General features: G+C 36.3%; 1 protein-coding gene across 2 annotated transcripts in view; it reads right to left on the minus strand.

Moving 5' to 3' along the window:
- LOC149567136 (uncharacterized) overlaps window positions 1-27800 on the minus strand; it is a 51752-nt gene that overhangs the window by 16465 nt on the left and 7487 nt on the right. For both annotated transcript variants that reach the window (XM_089820341.1, XM_089820340.1), the window contains exons 2-4: window positions 16629-16968; window positions 16127-16281; window positions 3814-3922 (exon numbers count right to left, since the gene is read on the minus strand). In XM_089820341.1, coding sequence (XP_089676467.1) covers window positions 3814-3922; window positions 16127-16281; window positions 16629-16785 — 421 coding nt within the window. In that variant the 5' untranslated portion in view covers window positions 16786-16968. The remainder of the gene's footprint in view (window positions 1-3813; window positions 3923-16126; window positions 16282-16628; window positions 16969-27800) is intronic.

Genomic DNA, 27800 nt, shown 5'->3' on the forward strand with positions numbered 1-27800 from the left:
CGCAATGCTTCTCTGACCTTTCTCGCAATTTCTGCCTCCATCTTCTACATTCTTCAGCTAACACAACCCCCTACATGGATTAAAATCTGCCTTTTCTTCAAATCTGGTCTTTGTTCCAGAATCTGCAAGTTTGTTCAAAAAAAACTATCCATTTAAGGTTTTTTTTGAAAACCCTTGATTCCTATGTTGGATTAACAAAAAATTGACCCCCTACAAGGATTAAAATTTGAATTTTCTTCAAATCCAGTCACTGTCCAAGAATCTGCAATTTTTTTCAAAAAAAATTATCCATTTAAGGTTTTTTTGAAAACCCTTGATTCCTATGTCGGATTAATAAAAAATTTGCATATTCCTAGAGGGTTTTGTCGATCTCAATTATGTTAGTCTTGTTTTTTAATGGGTGCATCGTTTTTCGTGCCTCAATTTTTGAGCCAGTTTAATCAAAATCTAACAATAGATTATATTTGGGTTTTTTGAGCTCATATCTAGGTGTCTTCAAATATATTGTCTTATGTCAATTTACCTCGAAGTTCGTGCCATCTCAGTTTCTCCACGCTTTTTCATTCAAGAAATGTGCAATGGCATCTCTCACCAGTCTTATGCTGGAAGGCAATCAACGTTTCAACAGAAAGAACTACAACACCTGCAAGTAGAGAATGATGGCAATCTCAAGTATAGTCGCCTTGAGGTGCTTGTTTTGGGTATTGAGACTCGTCCTACCACAGTCAATGCTACTCAAGAGAGGTTTGATGAGCATAATCGTGAAGTGGTTATGCTTATTAAGCTTTCAACTACTGATGATCAGCTGCCTCTAATGTCATCTAGCAAGACAACTGCAGAGATCTGGGAAATACTGAAAGATCTCCACGAGACATTAGATAAAAGAACAGCCTTCTTTCTAAAGAATCAGTTATTCTCCATGATTATGGATGGGCATATTTCCTTACAAGACCATCTTCTAAAGATTAAGGACATCAAGGATCAACTTGAGGCCACTAGCCATAAAATGGAGGAAGAGGATACGATGGTCAATACTCTGAAAAGCTTGCCACCATCCTATGAGCACTTTATTGAGACGTTCAACAACGTTAACCTGAAATTCTTAGATATGTGCACCAAAACCAGCAGAACCGTTGGAAACAATAGTTTGGTAGCAGTGCTCCTTCTTCCTCCTCTGAACAAGCATTTTCAGCCCAATCCTTTCATAAGGATAAAGGCTCATCTCAGTCATCTTCTCAGTCTCATAATAGCTCCAAGAAGAAGCAAATCCAATGCAACTACTACCACAAATTTGGTCATGTGATCAAAAAATGCAAGACTCGCATTTCTTCTGATCGCCAACATTGCGGAACGTGCAGACCTCTCTAATCAACCCGAGGCTGCCTTTTATGCTTTTTGAGGACATGCAAATTTCTGTTTTTTGAAGATAGATTGACCATTAAGGGAGGGTATTGCAATATTAGATAATTTCTATTTACTCTCCCTTCTGTCTTTTTCTAATGGTCATTCCTTTTGTTCGTTATAGAAACTTTCTTATTCATTATTTTTCACTCTACAAGAATGTTTCTATTTCCTCTCTCCTATTTGTTATAGAAACATTCTCTTGTATATTGTATGTATAGATCATTCATGATCTCTGTTTAATAACACATTCATTATTTTACCATAATATAATATTCTTTCTAACTATTTACAGTCCCTTGTGCCATCTACCAAAACATTATAATACTCTCAAATATGCTACATGAACTCTAGTTTTGGCACGTGCTCTTGCATCATTGTCCATATTCCAACAAGCACTAATTACATATGCAGCTCCAAGTTTTTCAATGCCTTGGGCTTGTTGTCACAACGCCAGCACATATGAATCAGCATATATAATGTACAGTGAAACCTTCAAGATCATTATCATATGCAAAAACTCTGCCTGTGATACCGCAATATTTGCCACTATACTGCAATCAAGTATGGAAACAAACTTTTCCTACAAGGACTCTCTACAGATTAATATTGCAAAAGTTCCCAAAAAAAATTGGTAAACACGATTTTAGTTGCAGCAATTTATGTCTTGCCAATGTTTTTTATTTTCTTTCAGCACTACAAAATCTACTCCTGGTTTTGAGATAACCCATACTGTCATTTGAAAAAGTTTAAGTCGGAAATTTGATATCCTTCTAATTGTTGTGCAGTGCAATTATTTAGCTTTAACCAGAGTCATGCAAACACTCTTCCCAGCCAGGGATAGACTGCCGTTCATATATAGAAAAATAAGCATTCAATATACCAAATATGATTTCCATAAATTCCCAAATTCTCAATGCCTTGGGGATTAGAATATCTGCAGACAGGAAATCAGCTCATTCCACTATAAGTTTTTGCCATTGGATTTTCTGGATTCTTGAAGCGAGACTGCTAACTCAAATCTCAGTCAAAAATATGTGCCATGACATTTTCCAAAACCTACACAAGATTGGTATCTCAAAATACTTGGGGAAAACTCAAGCAAGACTGTCATTTGATCTTACAAGTGGCAAAACCCAACCGGAGCCATGCCACACACAAACTACCTCACCCCTATCTCAACATACCCCTTAACAGCCTTTAACTATTAGTAGCATAACTTGATTCTAAATATAGAGACTGCATTATTGCTTGTTGCTCCTATACTACATAATTCTAGCTGTTCATTATTGTTCTGTTGTATCTAGAGTTTGTTCTTCAATTCTACCTATACCACACAATAAAGGATATGTGTCAAGGCTTCAGAAATGATCTAAGAGGCTCCAGTACAAACATGAATAACATGTCACTTGTTGAAAACACCATGAGCTTCTCTTTCAATTACCGAACAAACCCACAAAATCAAATAATAATTCAGGATCTTGAAATGAAGTTAGGCTCTTGCTGACAGCATTGTAAAGCATACCCACTCCCAACAGAATAATCAAACTAAGAATCTTCACAAAGCAGAGCTCAAAATAATTATGATAGCTGTTGAATAATGGAAATTGGTGACACTGATAGTGCAACGAAAGCACATGACCCAAGTTCAATAACTTGAGCTTGCCAACTGCCTTATGGTTTCGGGTTATTTTAACGCAAAAGGCTTCCCTCTCCATGCTTCTCTTGTACTCTGTAGATTTGTGTATTATAAAATGGAGAGACTCTAGAAATGCCAAACCCATTCTCTACTACAAATATAAGTGAGTTGAACTCCATTAACAGATACATGTGTAGCAGGAGCCAAGTGAATTGGACCAGCATAACATGTGTACATCTTTGGACCATGGATGTATCTAGGCTGACATGATATGGTGGGATTCATGGTAACAAATGAACATCTAAGAACATCCACAATGATCTCACCAAAAACATTTTATTGCAGTGTCTTTTTATAAATTATTCTGGTTTCTTGTCAAACATATATTTAAGCAAATTATAGAACAGGGAGCTGACTTTTTTAATCGGGCTGGCACTTAATTAAAAGTAGCTAAATGTACTTCATTTCAAGTTCCTTTTAATTAAAAGTAGCTAAATGCACTTCATTTCAAGTTCCTTAGTTACATCCTTTACCCTTCCTCCAGCTTCTTCTTCTGTTTGGGGAATTAGTGTGTAATAATAACCATTTCATTCAGGAAAAGATATAGGATACCTTTAGTCAAGCAGTGTTTTACAATTTACACCCAAAAATGATAGTTTTAAAGTTTAACACCAAATTGCACTAGATCCACACGTCTGGTAAATAATTAAATGTAAAAAGTTGCTGGAAAAATTAAATGTCAAAAAATATATATAAGAAATGCTCAATCTTACCTATATCACTTGAACTTGTCAGTGTTCCACCTGCAGCATCTGCTGAAATGTGGTAAACAGGTGAAAATATGGTTTCCACATCAGGCGGAGAAATCTTCGGAATACAAACCTGAAATTCATTATTTTATTACTTTTGCACATATAATGCATTTTCCAAAGGACTGCAACTTAAAGCTTTTGCAAGAGATATTATTAATTAGATTTTATAACACTATGCTTGGTGAAAAACAAAATAAGATCTCAATGAGGCCTCAAAAACCAAGAGTAATCCTTCAAATGAACAGATTTTTAAATTTAAAGTATTCAGATAGAAAGGCTGAGTGTTTATTTAGTTGTCGCTAAAGTGAATTTGCAGCAAGTATGCATATAAAATCAATTTCTATTATGGTACATCATCCTTGAACAATATTAGAAAAAGTGACAGCAGGATGACAGTAGTAACTGAAACTGCAATAAGAAGTTTAAAACATGTTACCTTTACAGCTCCACCAAACCATTTCAGAAGTATTCTCAATTGTCAAGGAAACATTAACATGCATTTAATTGGGTAGAGAGAATCTCCAATTTTCTGGGATAAAACATCATACCTATGGTTAGACATTATTGCAATTAGAAAACTAGCAATTGCACCTTGGTGTGCAATGGGTATGCCAAAGAGATATGGAAAGTCAATTGGGTAAAACTTTGGTTTATGTTCTGAATGCATTCATGTAGTCCAGGGAAATTCATAGTACTTTTAGCAAATGGTGTTATCTGAGAGAAAAAGGTATAAGTGAAATAATAGCATAATGTGGATCACAACTATAAATCTACTTATAGGATCGAGTTACAATGAAGAGTGGAGAGTGAGATTTAGAAAAGGGTAAGGAGGTAGAGATTGGTGAAAGAAAAAGAGACGGGATGGTAAAAGATATGGGGAGAAGAAGACGGAGAGAGAACGTGACATGAGAAAGGGAAAGATAGAAAGATGAAGAGAGTACAAAGAGGGAGAGGTTTCAGTGTAATATAGAGGGATAACAAGATAGAGACAAAAAGAGAAATAGAAGAAGAAATATGCATACATAGAGATAGAGGGAAAAAGATATATAGAGAGGTTTAGGAAGAGAGAATAAAATAGTGGGGTAGATGAAGATAAAGATGGGGTGATAGCTAAGTCACCAATGCTGGTTCTGATGCTGATGCGGGTGCAAGGTGCTGATGCGCGGATTTTTTTTGGAGGGATTTTGGATGCGTTTGGGACGCTACAAAGAGGGAGAGGTTTCAGTGTAATATAGAGGGATAACAAGATAGAGACAAAAAGAGAAATAGAAGAAGAAATATGCATACATAGAGATAGAGGGAAAAAGATATATAGAGAGGTTTAGGAAGAGAGAATAAAATAGTGGGGTAGACGAAGATAAAGATGGGGTGATAGCTAAGTCACCAATGCTGGTTCTGATGCTGATGCGGGTGCAAGGTGCTGATGCGCGGATTTTTTTTGGAGGGATTTTGGATGCGTTTGGGTGCGTCCATATATATATATATAAACACACACTAAAATTTATGTATGCAAAGAAATGCAAGAAATATACAAAAATAAACCATTCCATAACAAGTAGCATATTCAAATTGAAATAACAGTAATGTCAAATTAGTAAATTACCCATGTTCAAGATTCCAATGCAATTTGAATTACAAAATCAAAACATAGTTCATGGTTCAATGTTGATCAATCAAGAGTCAAGGCTCAAGATTCAAAAATCAAATTCAGTCAATCAAACATGGCACTTAGAACAGCCGGATGCTCAACCAATGCTCTATGGATGCATATATATATACACACACTAAAATTTATGTATGCAACGAAATGCAAGAAATATACAAAAATAAACCATTCCATAGCAAGTAGCATATTCAAATTGAAATAACAGTAATGTCAAATTAGTAAATTATCCATGTTCAAGATTCCAATGCAATTTGAATTACAAAATCAAAACATTGTTCATGGTTCAATGTCGATCGATCAAGAGTCAAGGCTCAAGATTCACAAATCAAATTCAGTCAATCAAACATGGCACTTAGAACAACCGGATGCTCCGTGGATTCTCCCAGATGCTCAACCAATGCTCTATGGATGCTTTCCCAAGCATCCCTCACGCATCCACAAGTAGGGATTGCACTTCCTACCCACCTCCGTGCAAAACCCAAAAACATCGGCGCATCTGCACCCACATCCCACAGAAAACATGACGCACCGGTATCTAAGGGTGATAGATAAAGAGATAAAGAAAAGTAGGGACATGAAAATAAGATTGGAGGGGGGGAATAGAGAGAAATATATGGATAGCAGTAGAGATAAATATGAAGATAGAGGCAAAGATAGATAAATGAGAAAGGGAGACATGTGGGTGGGAGGGGGGTGGGGGGAATAAGAGGTAGAAAGTGGGAGAGAGTTGAATATATAGAGGGAGTGGGTGAGAGGGACAGATGTGAATAGAGAGATGGAGAAGGATATGGAAAGTGATGTTAATCAATATATTTGAGTATACATCTATGTATGAAGGGGTCCTTACATAGTATATACCCATTAGGGAAGCCTCTAACGTATTTATTGATGAAGCTTAAAACATTTATGTATAATATTTGATATGATTACAACAACATTAAGTCATTTTAAAATATAAAATATTATTATAATACAATCGAATGTTATTACTTTATATTGTTTAACATTGAATTTAAATAATATAATTTGTAAAATAATCTAATATTAGATAATAAGTATACCTTAAGTTTTATGTATATTTAATAGATATAATTAAATAAAATATAAGTTCAAATATAATCATAATATAAATTGAATATGAAAATGCTACAAATAATCGACACGAAAAAATAATACACAACAAAATATTCTTTTAAATTTTATTTTTTATTTTAAAACTTCTTAATAAAATATGTTTATTATTAAACTCTATTTCTAAAACCAAAGAAATAGAATTATTAATATTTAAAAATTATGATTGTTTTTTCTACAAATAATCTCAAAAGCATAGCTATTTATTTGAGATTTTTACTTAAACAATCTTGCAAGGCTACACGGCATTGCTACTTTATGGCATGGCTTGAAAAAAGACCATTATGTGTAATGGGCACCCTAGAAATGCCCAAGAACTAAACCAATTGCTGAAAGAGATTGTAATGTCTTTGCATAGATTTAAACCACATAACATGAACAAAAAAGAATTCATGCAAATTGAAAATTGAACTACTGCTAAAATAATATTAGTTCTCAAACTAATAAAATTAAATACATAGCAACTCACTAATTACTCCAGCATCATCAAATACATAACAAACTGTTCAACTCACTAATTACACCCAATCTGCCTGTAGCTGGAAATGCGTCCAAGCTGCCTATTAATGAGTTGATAGCAATGTATTCCAAAGGCCAAACCCCAAGGGAATGACGTCTAGAATGTCACAAGAGAGGATGGACGTCCTCTAATGCCAAGAACAAAACTGTATATCCAAGTTCCTATCAAATGCAATTCACCAACATCCAATGCTAAACAATGAAGCTCCCACCTCTATTTATACTTTTCCTTCACCCTTCTAGAAAGAAATAAAATATTAATTAATTGCATTTACTAGAAGCTTCCCCCTTCCAATAATTAATGCACTCTCTAGAAACTCCTCCCTTGCAATACAATAATTAATTGTGCTTCTAGAAAATTAAATTACTAGAGGCTTCCCCCTTTCCAATAATTAATGCACTCTCTAGAAGCTTCTCCCTTGTAATACAATAATTAATTAAATTAATTAAATATAAAGTCACCTTTTAATTTTAATTTATTTAATCACTTTATAAGAAATTAATTTAATCAATTTCCCCTTATTTCTCCACTTAGCCTTAGGAGAACGTGAAGGCTAAGAACTCCACATAGTTGCTAAAAAGATGGGGACATTACAGTCCGCCCTCCTTGAAACTGCTTGTCCTCAAGCAATCCAGCGACACAATGAACTCCAACCTCCACCCGGATCTCAAATGAAGTAGTATGTGACATCCCTGTGGACATTAAACCAACTACAAACCAGCATCATTAGGACCAACCACATGTCCTGCAGCCTAGCGCCCAAAACTTGTGCTGATGATGTATAAGTCAAAATGTCACCAAAAGGAAACTCTGTAGAAGATCGATGAAAACTCTTCTTCCTTGTATTCACCCACATAATAGATATTGGACTGGAACCCTAATCATCACCAACATGCACTGAAAAAGATGTAGCTACAAGCAAACCATATGCACTCATGCCAACTATATCAGCAATAGGTGTAGCCACATCAAAATATATGGACACAGGAACAACACTAACTGCCGCAAAAGAAAACTGAACCGAATCTATAGTTGATGAAAACTCATAATCATCAACATGTGTGCCATCATTAGAACACACATCAACAACTGCATGCATGTTGCTAAACTCCTCATTGGATGGTTCAACTGACACATAAGTGGCTGTTGATATGATAGTATCCTCGCATTCTCCTAATCCAATTATTGTTGTATCACCATCCCCTGACAAAGCCTCATATGTGGACTCCTGACTCTACACACATGACTCAACACCAGATTGTGAATCAATAATACTGGAGCGTAAATCCACATCTACTGACTCTGTTGAAACACTCACATCACCAACATCATAGTTGGGTGGCTTTATACGTGCCTCGGTCCCATTATTATTTTGCCCCTATTGTTGTCGTTTCCTCCATTGTTGGCATCACCTAGATTAATATTGATGCCCATTTGTCTAGCCATAAGCTGCAACATCATATCCATTCGCCTGTTTTGCCCCTCTTGCATACATTGCCCCTCCTCTAATGTAATCAGTTACCGTCTAAACATCACATCCTGATTTGGACCAATATACATTTTGTCAAACACTTTTCCCTCTATCCGGCTATCCCAAATTCCCTATCAGACCTCCACAGGATGGCAGGACTTATAGCTCTGATACCACTGTAATAACCCCAAACAAGTTATATCTTCTTCAAACACCAACATCTTTTATACTTCAAATGTTTGACATTTCGTCAAACACTTTGGAACCAAACTCTGATACCACTGTAATGGGCACCCTAGAAATGTCCAAGAACTAAACCAATTGCTGAAAAAGATTGTAATGTCTTTGCATAGATTTAAACCACATAACATGAACAAAAAGGAATTCATGCAAACTGAAAATTGAACTACTACTGAAATAATATTAGTTCTCAAACTAATAAAATTAAATACATAGCAACTCACTAATTACTCCAGCATCATCAAATACATAACAAACTGTTCAACTCACTAATTACACCCAATTTGCCTGTAGCTGGAAATGCATCCAAGCTGTCTGTTAATGAGTTGATAGCAATGTATTCCAAAGGCCAAACCCCAAGGGAATGACATCTAGAATGTCACAAGAGAGGATGGACGTCCTCTAATACCAAGAACAGAACTATATATCCAAGTTCCTATCAAATGCAATTCAACAACATCTGATGCTAAATAATGAAGCTCCCACCTCTATTTATACTTTTCCTTCACCCTTCTAGAAGGAAATAAAATATTAATTAATTGCATTTACCAGAAGCTTCCCCCTTCCAATAATTAATGCACTCTCTAGAAACTCCTCCCTTGCAAATACAATAATTAATTGTGCTTCTATCAAATTAAATTACTAGAGGCTTTCCCCTTTTCTAATAATTAATGCACTCTCTAGAAGCTTCTCCCTTGTAATAAGATAATTAATTAAATTAATTAAATATAGTCACCTTTTAATTTTAATTTATTTAAAGACTATAAGAAATTAATTTAATCAATTTCCCCTTATTTCTCCACTTAGCCTTTGGAGAACATGAAGGCTAAGAACTCGACTTAGTTGCTAAAAAGATGGGGACATTACATTATGACTGTAGGGTTTTCCATAAAAGAAATTGATATGATTACATTTTCTTCTAACAGAGGTACATAAATACTATTTACCAATCCCACCAAATAAAACTTTTTGGAAATGCATTTCATTGAGGACAAGTATTTATATGAGCAATCAAGACAAAACTACACTAGGAAATGGACAATAAATAGTGAGAAGGTAAAAACCAACTACAAAATTTGGCAGTGAGGCACTCTTCAATCATATTGCATGCCTCTATCATGCTTTGAACCATTGGTATGCAAAGTTAACTAATCTATTTCATAGAGAAAATGCTTTTGGCATAATTAATAACTCTCCTATCCTAAACTAGCTATGTAATGGAATCTTAATTGTGTAGTTCAAAAACCAAGAATTGGCAAAAACTCAAAATCGGCAAAAACTCAGTAAAACTAAAAATTGACTCAAACTTGGGATTCAGAAGATTAGAATGCATAAACTAGTAAACTAAAATTCTATAGTGTGCAAAAAGTTGAATCTAGTGAAGGCATAATTATGTTTTCCTTTATTATAGACCAGAGAAGAGTACAATGCACATCAAATCGTCATTATATATCATAACTCCAAATAAATATTTCAAAGATTTCTCATTGGTAATCCAACTTTTAACAGGGCAACAGTGTTTTGGACACCTCCAAAGGATGGATGGGTCAAGATAAATTTTGACTGGGCGACTAGGAGAAACCTAGGTGTATCGAGGTGCAGTTGTGTAGCAAGAGACCATAAGAGCAATATTCTCGCTTTTGCGGCTAAACACTTGCAAGATGGCACGAATAACATCGCAGAATGTTATGCAGCCAGAGAGGCTCTAGTCTTAGGAGCAAAATTAGGCCTTAAAAGAGCCCATTTAGAAGGGGATTCGGAGATCATCATAAATGGCATCAAGAGAGGTAAGATGGAGGCTTAGCACATTGATAAATATATCCAACAGATCAAAGACTTACTTCTGGAATTTGATGACTTTAAGGTCTCTCATTCATTTCGAGAAGCAAGCAGGGTGGCGTACTTGTTAGCCAACTTGGGTGCTAATCTAGCAATGGCGTCCCAAAATGAAATTATTGAGGACCTGCGTCACCTCATCCTAGATTAAAGAGAGTATTATTGTTAGGCCAATAGACACTTTAAATCACAATTGAAATTTTTCATCCTAAGTGATTTTTAGGGGAGGCATCATGATTTCTACTTCCGACAACATTAAATCATACCATGGCATGCAAAGATACCCAATCTTCCATGCGTGTCAGCTTGATTGTCTCCTTTCCTTGGTACTTTAGTTCCAGAGAGTTCCAAGGTAGTTAAATTTAGACAACGAGAAGCCCATACTCATTTTGTTCCTATCATGACAGAAATGGTGGCTAATTTCGCTCTGGGCTCTGATTCTCAAATACCCGATCTTCCACGCATGTCAGCTTGAGTGTCTCCTTTCCTTGGTACTTCGATTCCAGAGAGTTCCAAGGGAGTTAAATTTAGACAGTAGGAAGGCCATGCTCATTTTTTCCTATCGTGACAGAAATGGAGGCTAATTTCGCTCTGAGCTCTAATTCTTAGATGCAGACTTACGAAGACTAGATTACCATGCAGTGTCTCAAACACATTTTTGTTTTCGACGACCCGGCTTTCCTGGAGGGTGTGCAATTGAGGCTTGGACCAGAATACCTGAACGCATTCTAGAAGCAGAGATTAAACCTAGATGCGGTGTCGTTGTTTGTTGTGCTTGCATTGATGGTGGGGGAATCAAAAGAGGAGGTTCGTCATGTTGTTGCAACATGTGTGGATAGGTAGTAGCTCTTGAGGCTGGAAGACATAATTGAGAGAGTTGGTCTCAAGCCTTGGAGGCTAATTGGTGGAGGGGATTCTTCAGTCTAGCCACTAGTTGTGTGGTCTTCCTCAAATCCACAAGGTGCCCATATCCCCAAAGTAGAGCAGGGGTAGAAAATGGCAGTGGAGTTCCTGACTAAGCAAATCTGGGCGTCGCTGGAGAACAAACGAGGCTTCATGAAGGTCGTGCCACGGAAGAGTACGCTCACTCCAGGGCAACAATTACACCATAAAATAGTAAAGAACTAACTAGAGGGGGGTGCGTCCACTTCAAAGGGAGTCTGGGTAGATGCCTCATTAGTTGACGAAGAAGGGGCAGGAAGTGGTAAAGAGTTGTCGAGGGAGGCAGGGGTTTTCGGTGATGGAAGATTGATCAATAACAACCTTTACTCGTGACGAAGCTGCACACTGGTTCAAGGACTAACAAAATCAGATGGTGGTGATTGCGGCGTATGCAAATGAATTCCCTATTTCGTTTGTTTTTCTTGTTTGTAATGGGTCGGGTGGTCTAGACTTTTGCAGAGTGTTCATACTCTGAAATTTTGTGTAATGGCATAGGTATGGCTAGGAAATGGGTAGTCATGGTAGAATGGTATTTGTTCATACCACTTATAATGTAACTCTCTTTTATAATCAATACAATACCAATAATGTTACCAATCAAAAAAAGATTCTCAGCAATTTTTGAGTGCCTCAAACTAGATGGTACTGATTCCAATTATAAAGCAATATCTTCCTTGAGCATATCATGATCATTCAAGGAAACTCATACAAACACTTCTAAATCCATCTCTACGTTACTGCCTACTCTATGTTGCTTTCCTCTATATATTAATGACTTCATCCACACGAAAAAAGGGTTCTGCAACAATGATAATCTGATTAAAATAAGGATCAATGTCATCTGAATTAATTGCCTAGCGTCTCCTTTCCCTTCAAGTTTTTGGCACAAAGACGTGACTTATACCATACAAAATAAGGTCATTCAGGTGCATTCAAGTCAATCTATTACACTCCTTGTATAAATGACCTTAAATGTGCTTTAATTATACTCACACATAAAAGAACTACAAGGCTAAATAGAAAGGCTTTGAGATTTAGTGTTTTTGCACCATAATCTTCTCATCACAAATCTACAAGCAACATTAATAGAATTGTAAGTAAATTGGTAAACTTTTTATAATTGACATTATTTCAACTTCATTGCTAAATCATTCTCCTTCAAATCCATGAAGCTACTAAAAATCTCTCCTCTACAGCCTTGTAAAGCTACAATTCATCCAAAATCATGTCTTTAAGGAATCCATCAAGGATCATCCTCTCTATGAATGTGTTACGGCCACCCATAACCTCCTCATCAACCATGAAGGAACTGGAGAAGAAGAATTTAGATTTCGAGTAATAGGACAGCTTCAATGAGATTAAACAGTTGATCAGTTGTGCACCAAATAGATTCATATTTTGTTTTAAAATTTAATAAACCAATAGAAATGTTGGATGCCTTAAATTTGTCAATGGTCTCATATCAATAACCCACTGCAATTTTCTCACAATCCACCAAGCACAGAACTCTAACTGAAACAACTAGAACTAAAACAAAAAAGTATAAAATAAAATTTCAGTGACTAGTAAAAGCAATGAAAATAAGATAAACTAATAATGCAGTAATGAGTAAAGTAAATCTGTAAGTTGGAAAAAGTTAAAGATTACCTTGAGAAATTCATCCAAGAAAGATGGAAACTACCTACTTCGTTATTTCTACTCTATCTATTGCACTTAATTTGGCATCCATGCCTTTAGCATTTTTAGTTACATTTAATTGTTTCTTTAACCTTTCCACTAAAACCCAAGGTGTACCATGTAGCCCAGCTTATGATCCTAATTTTTCCTCTATTTTTGTAAAATCTCTCTACTTAAACAATAATGTGATTGCAGTCACAAATTTGACACCACCAAATTTGTGATAGCAGCCTCATGATTTGAACCATATAACAAACTTGAAAAGCCAATTCCTTTGACATCCTAGCATTTTAAACATCTCCAATTTGCACCACCTTATAAATTTGGCAAATATGGCACTCTATTAATCATCCCTTCTAGCTTTCGAAGATGTCTCATATAATATTACATCTTTTTTACAATCTTCTAAGTCTAACACAAATTCTGCTCATCCTTGAGATTTTTTGGAAGCTTGAAACGGCAAATTTTCAAGCCAATATCAACATTCTGAATGTTGCAACCTCACATATGATCATTCTTCTAGAAAGTTACTTCATTTTTCCCATTTCTTATCTTATTCCCATGATGTGCTTCACTATCCCTATAATTTCTTCTTTCTAACACGGTAGTTAACCTTAATTAATTACTTATTTGATAAAGTATAAATTATTAAATCTTCTAAAAATTCATAGAAAAATATAAAAATGTATCATAAATAACTTCCAAAATGAAATATATGTATGTGATTCATGGTTAAAACCATATCTTTCACTGTTTCATCAAAATTAATACCTGTCAAAAGCTATTTTGAATGACCATGTTTTCTAGTATTGCTGAGCCTCTAATTTACAGTGAATGAAAACAGCAACAGTTGGTGAGGAGAATTTAAAGTATTTGAATAAAAGGCTAATTTTCCAATTGAAAAATTTTCTTGTTTCCAAGCCTAGGCTCAAGAATGGTATTACGGAATTGATCTTAAAACTAAAACTAATATAACACAGAATTAACTTGACAAGATAATTTGAGAATGCCAACCAAAGAAAAGCAGCTCTTTATGTGAAACATTATAGCAGGGGGTTTTGTATTCTATTGATACTCCTCTCATTTGTCATGTGCTAAAGAGTGTACAAAGTATGCATCCCCATCACAGCTAGCACATTAAAGTTTTAAACTAACCCCACGAGCTCATTAAAACATATATCATGTTTCATATAATTTTGTTGCCAACATTATCTACATTTCAATTGGTTGTATTTGGGAAGCCACATACACAAGACTGTTCATTTTATTCATTCTGATACTGAGTTTCCTCAATAAACATTATTTTTTATTTGAGGCTTATTCTTCAAAACTGATGCATCCATCATCTATCCTCTAAACTACAAGAACAAGCTACCCTTCACATGTTACTACCAACAAGATCTTATTGGCTACTCTTGTGTTCATCTATAAACTTTGGTACTTGCCGTGGACATTTATTGTCTCTATGTGAAAAGTCTCTTCTGACCGGTCTTGATTAGCTACAATAGTAAAACTGGTTTAACTCCTATCCAAACTTTCCATCCTCCAAAGTAAACATATAACATATGCGTTGCAAACACCTGCAAATGTCTCTTGAGTACGAATCTCATCCAACCAGATGAATAAACAAATGTTGTGCCCAACAAGTCTGTAGAAAGAGGTCTAACTAAATTCATATCTATCTTCTAGGTAAATTTAATCATCTCTATATTCTAGAATGAAATCAAAACCCTGCAATAGTTTCTGTCTGCGCTGCGGCAAGATCAATTACAAGTTTCAAAGGACACCATAATCTTTGATACATAGGAGTAATCAATCTTACACCTAAATCCACTAGACTCCTTCTGCCTATAAAACATAGCTGCAATGTCATCTTGGCCTCTGAAACTATCTCACACTCCCAGACACAAGGCCAGCCAACATGCTGGCATTATCATCAATGCTCTACTTTCCTCTAAAGTTCTACCATACTTTCAAGGAATGTACGCATGCATGCTTCCAGTGCTGAACATCACTCATCAACACTAACTAGATTTAACAAAAAATAATAGGACATAAAAAGGCTGCACATCAATTGCCACAATTATCTTTTTCATTTATATGGCACATTAAAAAATAATACCTTGGCAAGAGATTTCAGTATCTTTAATTGTGCCAACGCTTTATTGTTAAACTTCTTAATTTCTTTAAAAAGCTCTTCTGCACATGTCCTATAAAACACACTTTCCATCTTGTGCTCTACATTATTGTTTTTTCTATATCGTTTTTGCTGTTAGAGCAGTAATCCTAGCCTGCCACTGTTTGAAAGAGGCACATCCTCCAATTTATCAAGATGATAAGCTACCTCTCTGAAACATACGCACACGCTACAGGGAGGTAGGAAACACATACTACCACTCCAACAAAGGCATTCCTTGTATTAGACTGCCAAATCCTGATCTACATCGTGAACACCCAACAAAACCCACCATATTAATGAGGTCAGAAGAATACAGTATTACCAACTAAAACACAACAGGAACATATTTCAAAAAGTTGTTCCCAAGGTCAAACAATCCTGATTAAATTTTTTGTTTACTACTGTCAAACACTTCGCACAAAAATATTTCAAATGAATATTGAACATATCTGCATGTCACATTTCAACTTAAACCCAAACACATCAATCTGTAATAGCTGCTTGAAAAGATTAGCAAATATAGAAGTGATAACTTATGAAATAAACAAACAATAATCACCAAGCAGCAAAGCAGACATTTAAAATTCTAATGGCAACAAACAAAAGGATTACCTTCCGCTCAATGCATGGTCTATCAATGGTAGAAAAAGCTAATCTCAGATCCCTACAAACATCCTCAGCCAAATCCACAGCGTCACTTACAGCCTTGACACCCTTTCCTGGCACATTTTCACGCTTGGCAGAAAAGATGCCAGTTGATAAATGAACTGGGGCAGAAAAAAGAATAATTATCCATTCAACTTATACAAGGAAAACAAATCATTACTGCATGCATGAGATAAATAATGTGCAATAAATGAGAAATTCAAACTAAGTTGTCTTCTCTCACTGTAACTCAATGCTTTAGTGCAAAAACAAATATTATTAGTTGAAAACCACAAAAACAGTATTCACACAAATGTAATCTTTAAGTGTTATTCTCCAGATCAGAACCATTCAGATTTTGACATTTTTTTAAAGAACTCACAAATCCCCCCTTCTTGACCTTATATCCGGTAGATGCATTAGAACAAAGAATGTAAACAAACTGACTATATACAGGAATGTTGCTTACCAATTCTACGCTTTTGCGTAGATGTTATCAATTCTGCAGCCTTTCTATCCTTAGCCTGAAGATCATGATGAATTTTTTTGTGTCTCCTGTTAGAACTGAGGCATACCTGGTCTCCACTACTAATTCTTGTGGAAGACTTCCTTGTCTTGGTCTTCATTATTTCCTATGAATTGTTTCACTCGATGTCTAGATATTGGCAAGATATGAGGAAACCCAAAGGGCAATTTTGTACAAAGCATAAATATATAAGCACTACAGCAATAAATGTTATCAATTTTGAGGCTGGAAAGTTGCTCACAGAAGTACATTAGTGAATAACACCAACATTCCTCTCCTTGATCTGTAAGACAAAGTTGCAATTTAATGTTAGATGCTAGAAATAATAGTATCAATTCCTGACCTTATGCATACAGATCCAATATTAAGTAAAAGGCTTTTGCATTCAAAATTTGACCCTTTATTTCCTAACAGATGTATGATTCAACTCGTATGTTGTCCCCCTCAGATACTGTTCTAGTTTATAAAATAAACAAACGCAATAGCATTAATACCTAAAATTATGCATACAAATCCAAAATTTTACCTTTTCTTTAAGTAAAGGCTTTCACATTCAAAATTTGACCCTTTATTTTCTAACAGATGTATGATTTAGCTCATATGCTGTCCCTCTCAGATGCTAGTCCAGTTTATAAAATAAACACAAGAAATTCTACTTTTTCACTAAATTTCTATGAAATGCATCAATGCTTCTGAGTTTATAGACGATTGGCTAGAGATGGAATGAACTTTAGTTTTTAAAACATAAAAACAGCTTGAAATAAAAACTTTCTGCACGAATTAAACACAAAGAAATTAGCATCCTTGTCAAATGCCTATCCTCTGCACATGCCTATACTAGCTTTTAATTAAATCAAAGCTATTTTGCTGATCTATGAATCACCTTGAGGATTTAAAGCAGTGTTATCCGAGGCCGCATTTCTAGCTCAATTTGATCCATCCCAGAAATGGGGATGTCACGGAAACTCGGAATCTTCCAAAAACCCATCACCTGGCTGCCCATAAAACTAATGCTTGAATTTTGACAATGTGTTTAGCTTCCACTCTTATGTGAACTCTCAATTTAAATTATTTATATTTTGAGGTTCTATAATGTATATAAGCATGCTTTATCCATGTTTTCAAATGAATATTTAAAATTTCCCTATATATTTTAAACTTTCTCTATCTTTTATATAGCTGTCTCATTGTCATTCCCTGCTGTGGGAAAAGAATAAACCGTCCCAAAAACCCATTCTCCTGTCCCCCGTTCCGGAAACTTGGGGTAACATACATTTAAAGTAGGCATGATGGAGATGAAAGGGTGTGCAATCCCATTTCTTGGAGCGATAAGAAACAAACTAACAAATTGACACGTAAGACACATCCTTGAAGAAGACATAGCTTCTACCTTCTCTTTTATCTCTCATACACATGGCTGTCAAGAAGCCAATAAGCCAAAAAATATAGCAAGTTCTTATCAGAATTAATGGCATTAGTTAAAAAGAATTTCAAGATAGTTTGGAGGCCAAATTTGACCTTCACACCCCTCAATTTATTTTTATATGTTGATGACCATTTATTGTTTGAACAATCTTAACAAAATGTTAAGCTACCAGTTTGTGTTTGGGTTGCCAGCCTGCAAATCTTTTCTCCCGAAGGGTTGGTTGTACAATTATACAAATTATACAAGAATCATAAAAAGTAATATGTTAATAACAATAACTTTATAATAAAATCAAAGGAGGTGTCATTGCAGAAACAAAGAAGATATCAAATAAAGATCCCAAAAAAATTATTGAACAACTTAATCTATTGAAATATGGTACCCCTTTGATGCTTTATGTTATTTTGTTCTTCCCTTGTGACAACAGTTAAATTCAATGAAGTGACAGTTTGTCATTTTCTAAATCTTGCTACCACTTTCAATTTCCAATTAGCAACAGAATTCTTCAACAAAAATATTCTTGTATTATACTAGGAAAAAACTATGAGCTAAACTAGGCACTACTATTTTATTACGACTGCTAAAGAATCCATCATTTACAGATATTTCCTTTATATTTCCAGAAAATGGTTAGAAAGTTATCATTATGAAAATTGGAAACATGGCTCCCGGCCTTCTTGTGAGTTCATTTCAACTTCTTGAACGGATTGTAGCTTCAACTTTGCACAATCTGCTCCAGCACCTCCCAGTTTACCTTTAATGCAATCGTATATGGGGTCCAAATACTTGGTTTGATCCCCTAGTCAAACTCTTCTAGTGTCATGGATTTTGGGTTTCCATACGCTAGATGCTAGACGAGATGCCAAGACTCCAACATTGATGGCAGAAAACTACATCGGAACTATTCAATTGTGACACTACTGATAACAAACAGTCAGCTTTTCTCCTCCCTTCTCTGTCCAACTAACCTTCTCCCTTTGTGGTACCAGAGCACTCACAATCATTCAAAAGTAATGCATAATGAAGGAAGGAATGAATGCAGTTACTATGTCTGAGCTCTCTCCCTACGAAATGTTTTCCCCATTACCTATCAGGTAAACTGAATTCATATGACTGCATTATTATGTCTTTAGAGCTTCATCTTTACTGTTCTGCCTCACAATAATATTCTACGAAATGTGTTTCTGCTAGGCATAAAGGATAGCATTCCAATATGCATTCTACTTTACTTACGGAAAAATTCCCCTCGGTTTCTCATGTTCTATCCGCAACTGATCCTTGTCAATTCACTCTCCTAAATCCTCAGATACTAGCGCATGTTTTATGTGATAACTTTTCTGAGAGCATCTCACAAATCTAAGAAAAGCAAACTTCTCGAAGAGACAAACCAGCGTTCTCCAATAGTCGACCTCAATTGGTGGCACTCTGTAAAAAACTCAATATATAACTATTCTCCCTCTAATATTATATATAACTCTATTCTCCCTCTAATATATAACTCCCCTGTCTTCTTGCTTTCCCTCTTTCCCCACATAGGGCCTATTTGTCTTTTTCTTCTGCGTTGGACAGAAAATTACATATTCTTCTATCGACTATTCAAATGCCATTAGAAATATATAGTTACTAATTTATTCAACACTAGTAGGGGTAGCATTTAATAATTTTCATTGTGGATTAAGAAACTAAGGAAAAGACATTCCCAGCCCTCCCTCCCCAAAAATTACTTGTCCTCAAGAAATTTCAGTTCTAGGTGCATCAAAATTTGTCCATTTTCCCAAGTTGCATCTTTCACCAATAAGTCTTTCCACATTACTAGATACTCATTGATCACACGCTTCCTCAAAGTCCTTACCCTTGTCTCAATGATGGCTTTCAAAAATAAAATCAGATTCCCTTCATCATCCAAAGGTGGCAGTACTGTAGATGGATATTTAGACCCAAAGCTTTCTTCAACCACGAAACATGAAACACATTGTGTACTTTTTTGCTTGATGGTATCTCCAACTCATAATCCACTTCTCCAACTCTTTTAACAATTTGATAACGGCCTTCAAAACTTGGCTTAAGCTTCTTTGCAGCATTTCTTTTAAGAGATGATTGTTTGTATGACTGCAACCTCAGATACACTTAGTCATCAACCCAAAAATGTCTTTCCACCCTACACTGGTCCACATATTGTTTTTGCTAGTTTTGGGCTTCTTGTATGTTCTCCTTCAACAATTTCATCATATTTTTGACTGAGTTGTAGCAATTTGTAGCCTTTGGTATTCTACTATCACTTAAAAGTATGCCCATTAAGCTTGGTGGTTCATAATTGCTACAAGCCATGAATGGGACATTTTAATGGAGATGTGATATATACGCTATAACAATACTCACTCAAATGCAGTCATTTCACCCATGTTTTCTGTTACGCTAAGACATGGTTTCTCAAATATTCCTCTAAGCATTTACTGACAATTTCCGTTTGACCATCAGTTTGTGGGAAGTAACTTGTACTAGGAGTGAGTTTGTTTCCACACAACTTGAACAATTCTTGCCAAAACAGACTCATAAATTTCTTATCTCTATTACTTACTATATTTTGAGGCATCAAATGAAGTCTGAAATTTTTCTTGACAAAATAGATCCCCTACTCGAATTGTTGTATATGTAGCTGAAATTGCAAAGAAATGAGTAAGTTTAGTTAGCCTGTCAACCACAATATAGATGCAATTCCTTCCAGGGGCAACCAGTAATCCCATTATAAATTCCATAGATTACTTTCACATTTTTTATTGGGAATGGGCTGATGTTGCAACAAACCAGCAGGGAATGTGTTCTCATTTTCGTACAAATTTCTGAAATTCATGTTTTAGTCCCTTGTAAACAAAACATCACTCTAATATGCTTATATGTTTTATAAAAAACAGGATGACCAGCCATAGGAGCATCGTGAAAAGATTTTATTACCACTAGTTTAAATTTAGAATTAGACACCAAGAAAATTCTACCTTTGTAGATAATGAGTTCATCTTGAATTATGTACCTGCCATCACGTATTGCACCCTCTAATAAGCTTGAAGCCCATGTGTTCTTTGCATATTCTCCCACTATAACCTTCTTCCAATCTGCTCTGATATCTACCAATGAGCATATATGTAGTCTTCTTGAAAACGCATCATCCACCACATTCTTTCCCTTTGACGTTAACTAAGTCAAAATGATGAGCTTGTAATTTACTCAACTGTCTTTGTTGTCTCTCACTCAAATATTGCTGATTCAGAAAATATTAAGACTGTTTTGATCATCTTAACCGTGAACTTACCTCTCACAGGGTCTTGCCTAAACTTGGCAAGAGCATACATTATTGCTACCGTTTCTTTGTCATAAACTGAATAGCTCTTTTCAGCTCCTCTCAACTTCCTACTTTCATATGCAATTGGATGTTTATTTGGTGTTAGAACAGCACATATTCCTTCACCTGATGCATCAAATTGCAACTCAGAAGGATTGGTAAAATTGGGAATGGCCAATACAGGACATGCACTTACTAAGTTTTTTAACTGATCAAAATATATTTGTGCAACTTCAGACCATGCAAAAGCTCCCTTTCTGGTCAAATCAGTCTATGGAGCAGCAACCTGAGAGAACCCTTTAACAAACCTTCTATACAAACCACATAACCCAAAAAAACTTTCAGCTGTGACAAGTTCATAGTAGGAGGCCAATCCATAATTCCTTAAAAAAAATCAGGATCAACACTAACTCCTTTAGAGCTGATAATAAGGCCAAGATACAACAGTTCCGTCAAACCAAATTCACACTTGGGCTCTTTTGCATACAATGATTCTTTCTCGAGAATACTGAGCACTTCTTCTAGATGTTTCAAGTGCTCTTCCCATGTATTATATATCAAAATATCATCAATGATGAACAAGAATGTTGATATCCTCCTACAAAGAAATCAAAATTGTAGGATTCAATCTAGATATTAATATTTAGTGTATATGGAACAATGCCAAGTATTAGTATACTACTCACCAAAAAGGAAAAGGAGGGACAGCCATACTTATTGACCCCAAATGGAGCGAATTTATCACAAAGAAGGGGTGTTCTGCCTACCAGAGATTAGTATGGCTGATCATGAATGTTATTGGTGAGAGATAGGGATTTGTGTCGTATATGTTGCTAATGACTATAGAGAGAGGATTGAATTATGGAATTGGATGTGTCAGTTGGGCAGCATACCTTGGATCCAGGGTGTAGACTTTGACATGGTCAAAAGGCCCCAAGTCAAATTTGGTGCATGTAAGTTTGAGCGGAAGGGAAGCGAGAAATCTATTGAAATAGGCTCACTAATAAACACAATCTATGTGATCCACTTGTTGGTAATAAGGCAGACATAGAACTCTTTGGTTCACTTGGACAAACTACTAACAAGGGGCCAAGAGAATATGCTAGAGATTGACTAGGTCTCTGTCAATACGAATGCCTTCAGATTTAGAAAAAAGCTTGATGGTCCAGAGATCAGGGTAATCCCTTTCACACTATCTAACCACCACCCTATTATTGGTTGAATCTAGCATAAAGCAGCAGAATCTATGACTAGAAAAGAGGGTGTTGCACTATATGTTACCAGTGGATGATTGATTATGATATTGCTATTGATAGGTGGGCTCAAAATGCCGGAAGTTGGAAAACTTTATTTCAAGTGGTAAGTAGAAAGAAAGCAAAAGACAATAGGTCGGAAACTGAAATGCATAGAAGGTTGTTTGATGCCAAAGATTGTCTCCAGAACAAGCCCACTTGCCTAGAAGCTAAGGAGACTTTAGCTCTGGCCAAGGACTCCCTTAGAAACTTTCAAAATATTAAGACCCGGCTAGCCAAAATGAGAGCCTGACTCAATTGGACTAGTCACGAGGACAGGGGCTCAGAAAATTTCTTTCAAATGCTCAAATTCTAGGAGGCTAAAGTCAATATTGACAGTTTATGGGAGGATGGAAGGGAGATTAAGAAGCAAGAGGATATTCTCCATGCATTTGCCTCATTCTACTCCAAAGTGTTTACCTCTAAAGAGGTAGGATCTGCTACGGAAGTAGATAGAAACAAGATCAAAAGTATTATTCCAGCAAAAGTCTCAAATGAGGAAGTTGTGCAGACAAACCTATTATAGTGGTGGAAATCTACAAGTCCATCATGGCCTTAAAGCAATCGTAAGGCACCTAGACCTAAGGGGGTCTTTGTCGAGTTCTACAAAGAAAATTTGGATTAGATTGGGGAAGAGCTTTTGCAAATATACTTTGATGTTATTATAGAATAGCTTTGGGAAAAAAAATTAACAGTGGGCTTATAAAACCCATCTCCAAAAGAAGGGGATTGGAAATTAATTAAAGATCGGCGACCTATAAATCCCCTTAATGTGTCTTTCAGGATTTTAGCCAAAATCCTTTTTTGGAGCTTGAAAGAGGTTTTGTCCCATGTGGTAAATCCAACCCAAACTACCTTTGTTAAAGGTAGACAAATCTTGGAGAATTTGCTTACCTGTTGAGAAACGATGAATTAGAACAAAGTCTCTAACCAGCAGGTTTGTATGTTGTTGCTTGATTACGAAAAAGCTTCAGATACGATTGAGTTGAAGTTTATATTCATGATGTTAGAAAGCTTGGGTTTCATAAGCTCTTTTGTCAAATGGTTCATGCCTTGATGAATGATGCTTTAGCCTAAGTGGAAGTTAATGGATCAAGGTATGAACCATTTGAGCTCTATAGACCTATCAGGTAAGGTTGTTCATTAGCCCCTACCTTATTTGTAGTAGTTGCAGATGCTCTCCTTTACCTTCTACAAGACGATGCACTCTCCCCTAAAGTGAGAGGAGTCAATTTGCCTATAGTTGGGATGAACTTTCTAATGTCTAGTTTGTAGATGACACTCTAAAGGAGGATAATATCTCAATATCATGAATAAACTGGACTTGTTTTGTGCAGCCTCTAGTAGCAAAGAATCTCAACCTAAATCCATAATACTAGCATGGTATGATCACCCTTTGTCCGGTGTAACAAGTTTTTTCTAACTTGGGGAGGGTCACACCACCTAGTGAGGTATTTGAGAATCCCCTTCTTTGTTAGCCCTGATCTAAAGAAAATGTAGGAGTGGATAAAAGATAAATAAGATAAGAAACTTAACAAATGGAATTCACACTATCTGTCTCTGGCAGGAAGGCTCCAAATCTGCTAGAAGATCTTATCCTCCTACAAAGTGTATTATGATTCAGCTTCAATGTTTAACCAAGCTCAAGTTGATTATGTGCAAATGCAAATTAGGGGCTTCCTCTAGTCAAAGGAGAGGAGAAATAATAGAAGTCGTGCAATCAACTGGAAGTGGTGTACAATGAGCAAGGTTGTTTGGGGGAAATAATAAAAGTTGTGCAATCAACTAGAAGAGGTGTACGATGAGCAAGGTTGTTAGGGATTTGGGGTTGAAAGATTTCATGTTACAAGGCATTACCTTTGCAGTTAAATGGATAACCAAAACCACTCAAGGGAATGAACCTTGGAAAATCCTAGTTAGTTACAACATTGCAAGAGTTGTACCATGCAAAGGATCTACTTGGAAGAATTTACATATCAATGACATTTGTATGGTCCCTTCTCATCCAAGATTGTAGGATCTAGTATATTTAAGGCTATTTGGAAGGCTTGGGACTATGTAAGGCATCTTGTGACATATAATAGCATCAGTGATAGTAATAATATAGCGTGTGATGAGAGGTCAGTGTGGTAGAACCTTAGACATGAAGACAAGCCTTTGGCCTTGCTTCAAGCATGTTCTACTAGAAGTTGGGCAACAAAGAGCATCAGGTGCTTTGCAGACAGTATTCATGAAGGGAAGCTTATGAGCGGGCAGGATATATTTGGCAAATGTATGATATACCCCAAACCCAATGAAGGACCTATTCACTATTAAGCAAAGCTTGTAGCAAAATGTCTCTACCCAAAAGTGGTGTGATCAAAGAGGGTGAAATCTCCCTCCTCAAATGGACAGATGGAACCCCCTTTCCTAATACCAAAGCCAAGTTTCTGTATAGGCTTATATATGATAATTGCTCCATCCTTGAATGTTTAAACACTTGTTGGAATTATAACCTTGTTGGCGAAGATTGGACCAAAAACTCGAATAACCTCTGGAGCAGACCCACTTAACACAATAAAGCTAGGTTTCATTTGGATATTTTCTACACAAGCTGCCAGTCAGGAAGCCTAATGGGGACCTCAATATTTGTTCTTTCTGCAAATGTTGTGAATTTTCTATCCTAATCTTTTTTGATTGTCTTGCTGCCAAAGATATATGGAGTTTGTTTGGATTATACTTGCATAAAAACTTTAATATTCTTAATATCTTATCCAGATCTTTTTTGAGCCTCCAGAAAAGGTCCAATATTTTTTGGTGTATTCTATCTGTTAAGATTCCATGGTTTGTATAAAAATTATGAAAGGATGATGTGTTTGAAGGCAGAGATAGGCACCTTTACTGAGTCTCTGCAGAGACTCGTTTTTCACAAAATTGTGCAGGTTACCATTGTATGAAGATGGATGAGCAAAAATTCTTGGACCTGATACATAGTGGAGCTGCAAGAACATTCAGAATTTCACATGGGTTCACTTGGAGAAGGACCACAGCTGAGAGAACACGGCAAGATAGAGAGATCACTGTAGCAGCTATAACTCTTGCAGGGATGACCCTGGTGGCAGCTCCACGGCCTCAAGCAAATGTGGAAGAAGAGCATCCATATAGAAACTATGTACAGGTAAACAAAATACTAAAATGGAAGAAAGTGCCCAAAGGATGGGTTCCTTGGGTTAATAGGAGCAAAAATGAAGTCTAGTATCATATACAGCTGATTTGTTTTTTGATTATCTGCTAAACATTGTAATAATTCTTGTCATATGAACTCTTCCTAGTGGTCTCACTTGGTGAGCTAGCCTAGATCAGATCTGAACATTCATATTATATTTTGTAACAGCTGTTTCAATGATATCTAATAGAAAAATAATATAAATATGCATGATATATACAAGCATATGCTTGTTGTGCCCCAGCAAGGGTTGTCAATACATGTTTTTAGGATGCTTTAAAGTATGTTTCTCTTGGTAGCTTAATGGACTGGAAAGTATGTTTCTCTTTGTAGCTTAATGGCCTGGAAACCAATACAAGATCCCAAAAAGCTCACAAAATAACTTAATCTATAGATATAGAATAAATTGTAGTTAATGGTTTTCTGAATTCTAAAATTACAAATTAACAATTAGACTGTGAAACAGGAACTAATGGTGTCGGAGGCAACTAAGGGGCTAGGGGTTCAACGGCACAGGAATCTCTATTACAGAGGCGATGGTGATCGAATGTGACCATTCAGCAGACGAAATTTGAAAGGCTACGGGAGAAATCATAATGGGTCGTGAGAGCATTCGAAGGAGGAGGGACATGCAGAGAGATCCCGCCTTGGAAGCCATCGAGCAACTAATGGATTGCGGGAGAATTTTCATTTTAACAGGGACCGGCAAGGAACAAACAGCTACAGCGGACTCAAGATTGATAATGGATTCTCTTTCATGTCAATAGAGCAGAAAATCTGGCCACCAAAGTATACTGCTCAGCCGGTTAAGAATCCGCAAATGGTAAGCACAGTCAAAGACCATCTTCTGGTTTCCTATATCTCCATTGAAAATATTGAATGGAAGGAAGCAATCAACTTTATGAAAGACCATGCAGTTCTATATCAATCAACTTTAATCCGGAAAAGGCCAAAATGGATGTGATTCCAATCTGGATCTATCTCCCGGACATTCCTTTTGAATATGTTAATCTACCCACAATGGAGATAATTGGTGACATGTTAAGATCTTATGTCAGACACAAAAAATGGGTGGATAAGATAGCTCTCAAGGTTGGCATTAGGATCCTGGTGAAATGCCACGAGATCCACCCCTTGCCCAACTTTATAGAGATCAGATAAGGAGAAGGGATCTGGAAGCAGAAAATCATTGTAGATCACAAACATTATGTTGATTCAGACTCGTCTTCTGCAGGTGCGGGTGGGAAAGGAAAAGGGCTGGTACAGGAAGCATTTGAGGACTTGGTTTATGAATTGAGCACAAATATAATTAGGGAAAGATTGAGGGATGACTCGATGGAAGTCCTATTCCACAGGAAAGCTGAGAGTGAGGGCTCGGGTGACGTTTGGGCAAAGCAAGAAGGTTTCATTAAGGAGGCTCTAGATTTAGGCCTAGATAAGGACTCTATGCTGTGTATCTCTCAGGAGCTACCATCTATATACTCCGTATATCTCAGACGGCATTGGGATTATGAGCAAGCTCAACTTATTGCTCAGGAAGTGAACCAAGAGCAGAAGGCACTACAGGGTCTGGAGCCTGATACAGTCCAAAAGATGGGTGAGTTTAATGATGGGGAAATGTTGACGACTGGTGCAGATCAGATAGTAGAACGAATCAGGTATACCGGGGCTGAGAAACCCATACGTTTCTATGGGCATGCACAGGCTGCTAGGGACCATCAGCAAGAGAATATCTTCAAGGATATCCAAATATCTCTCATTCGAAATTTGGAGGCAGTCTTTGAAGGTGTTAAAGATAGTAGTGGTAACATGGATTCAGACTCAGAGGATGGATTGTTCAGGGAACCGGATTTGA

The sequence above is a fragment of the Cupressus sempervirens genome, chromosome 3 (genome assembly GCF_028749045.1).
Source record: "Cupressus sempervirens isolate cs-2001-9-10 chromosome 3, ASM2874904v1, whole genome shotgun sequence".
Classification (NCBI taxonomy): Eukaryota; Viridiplantae; Streptophyta; class Pinopsida; order Cupressales; family Cupressaceae; genus Cupressus; species Cupressus sempervirens.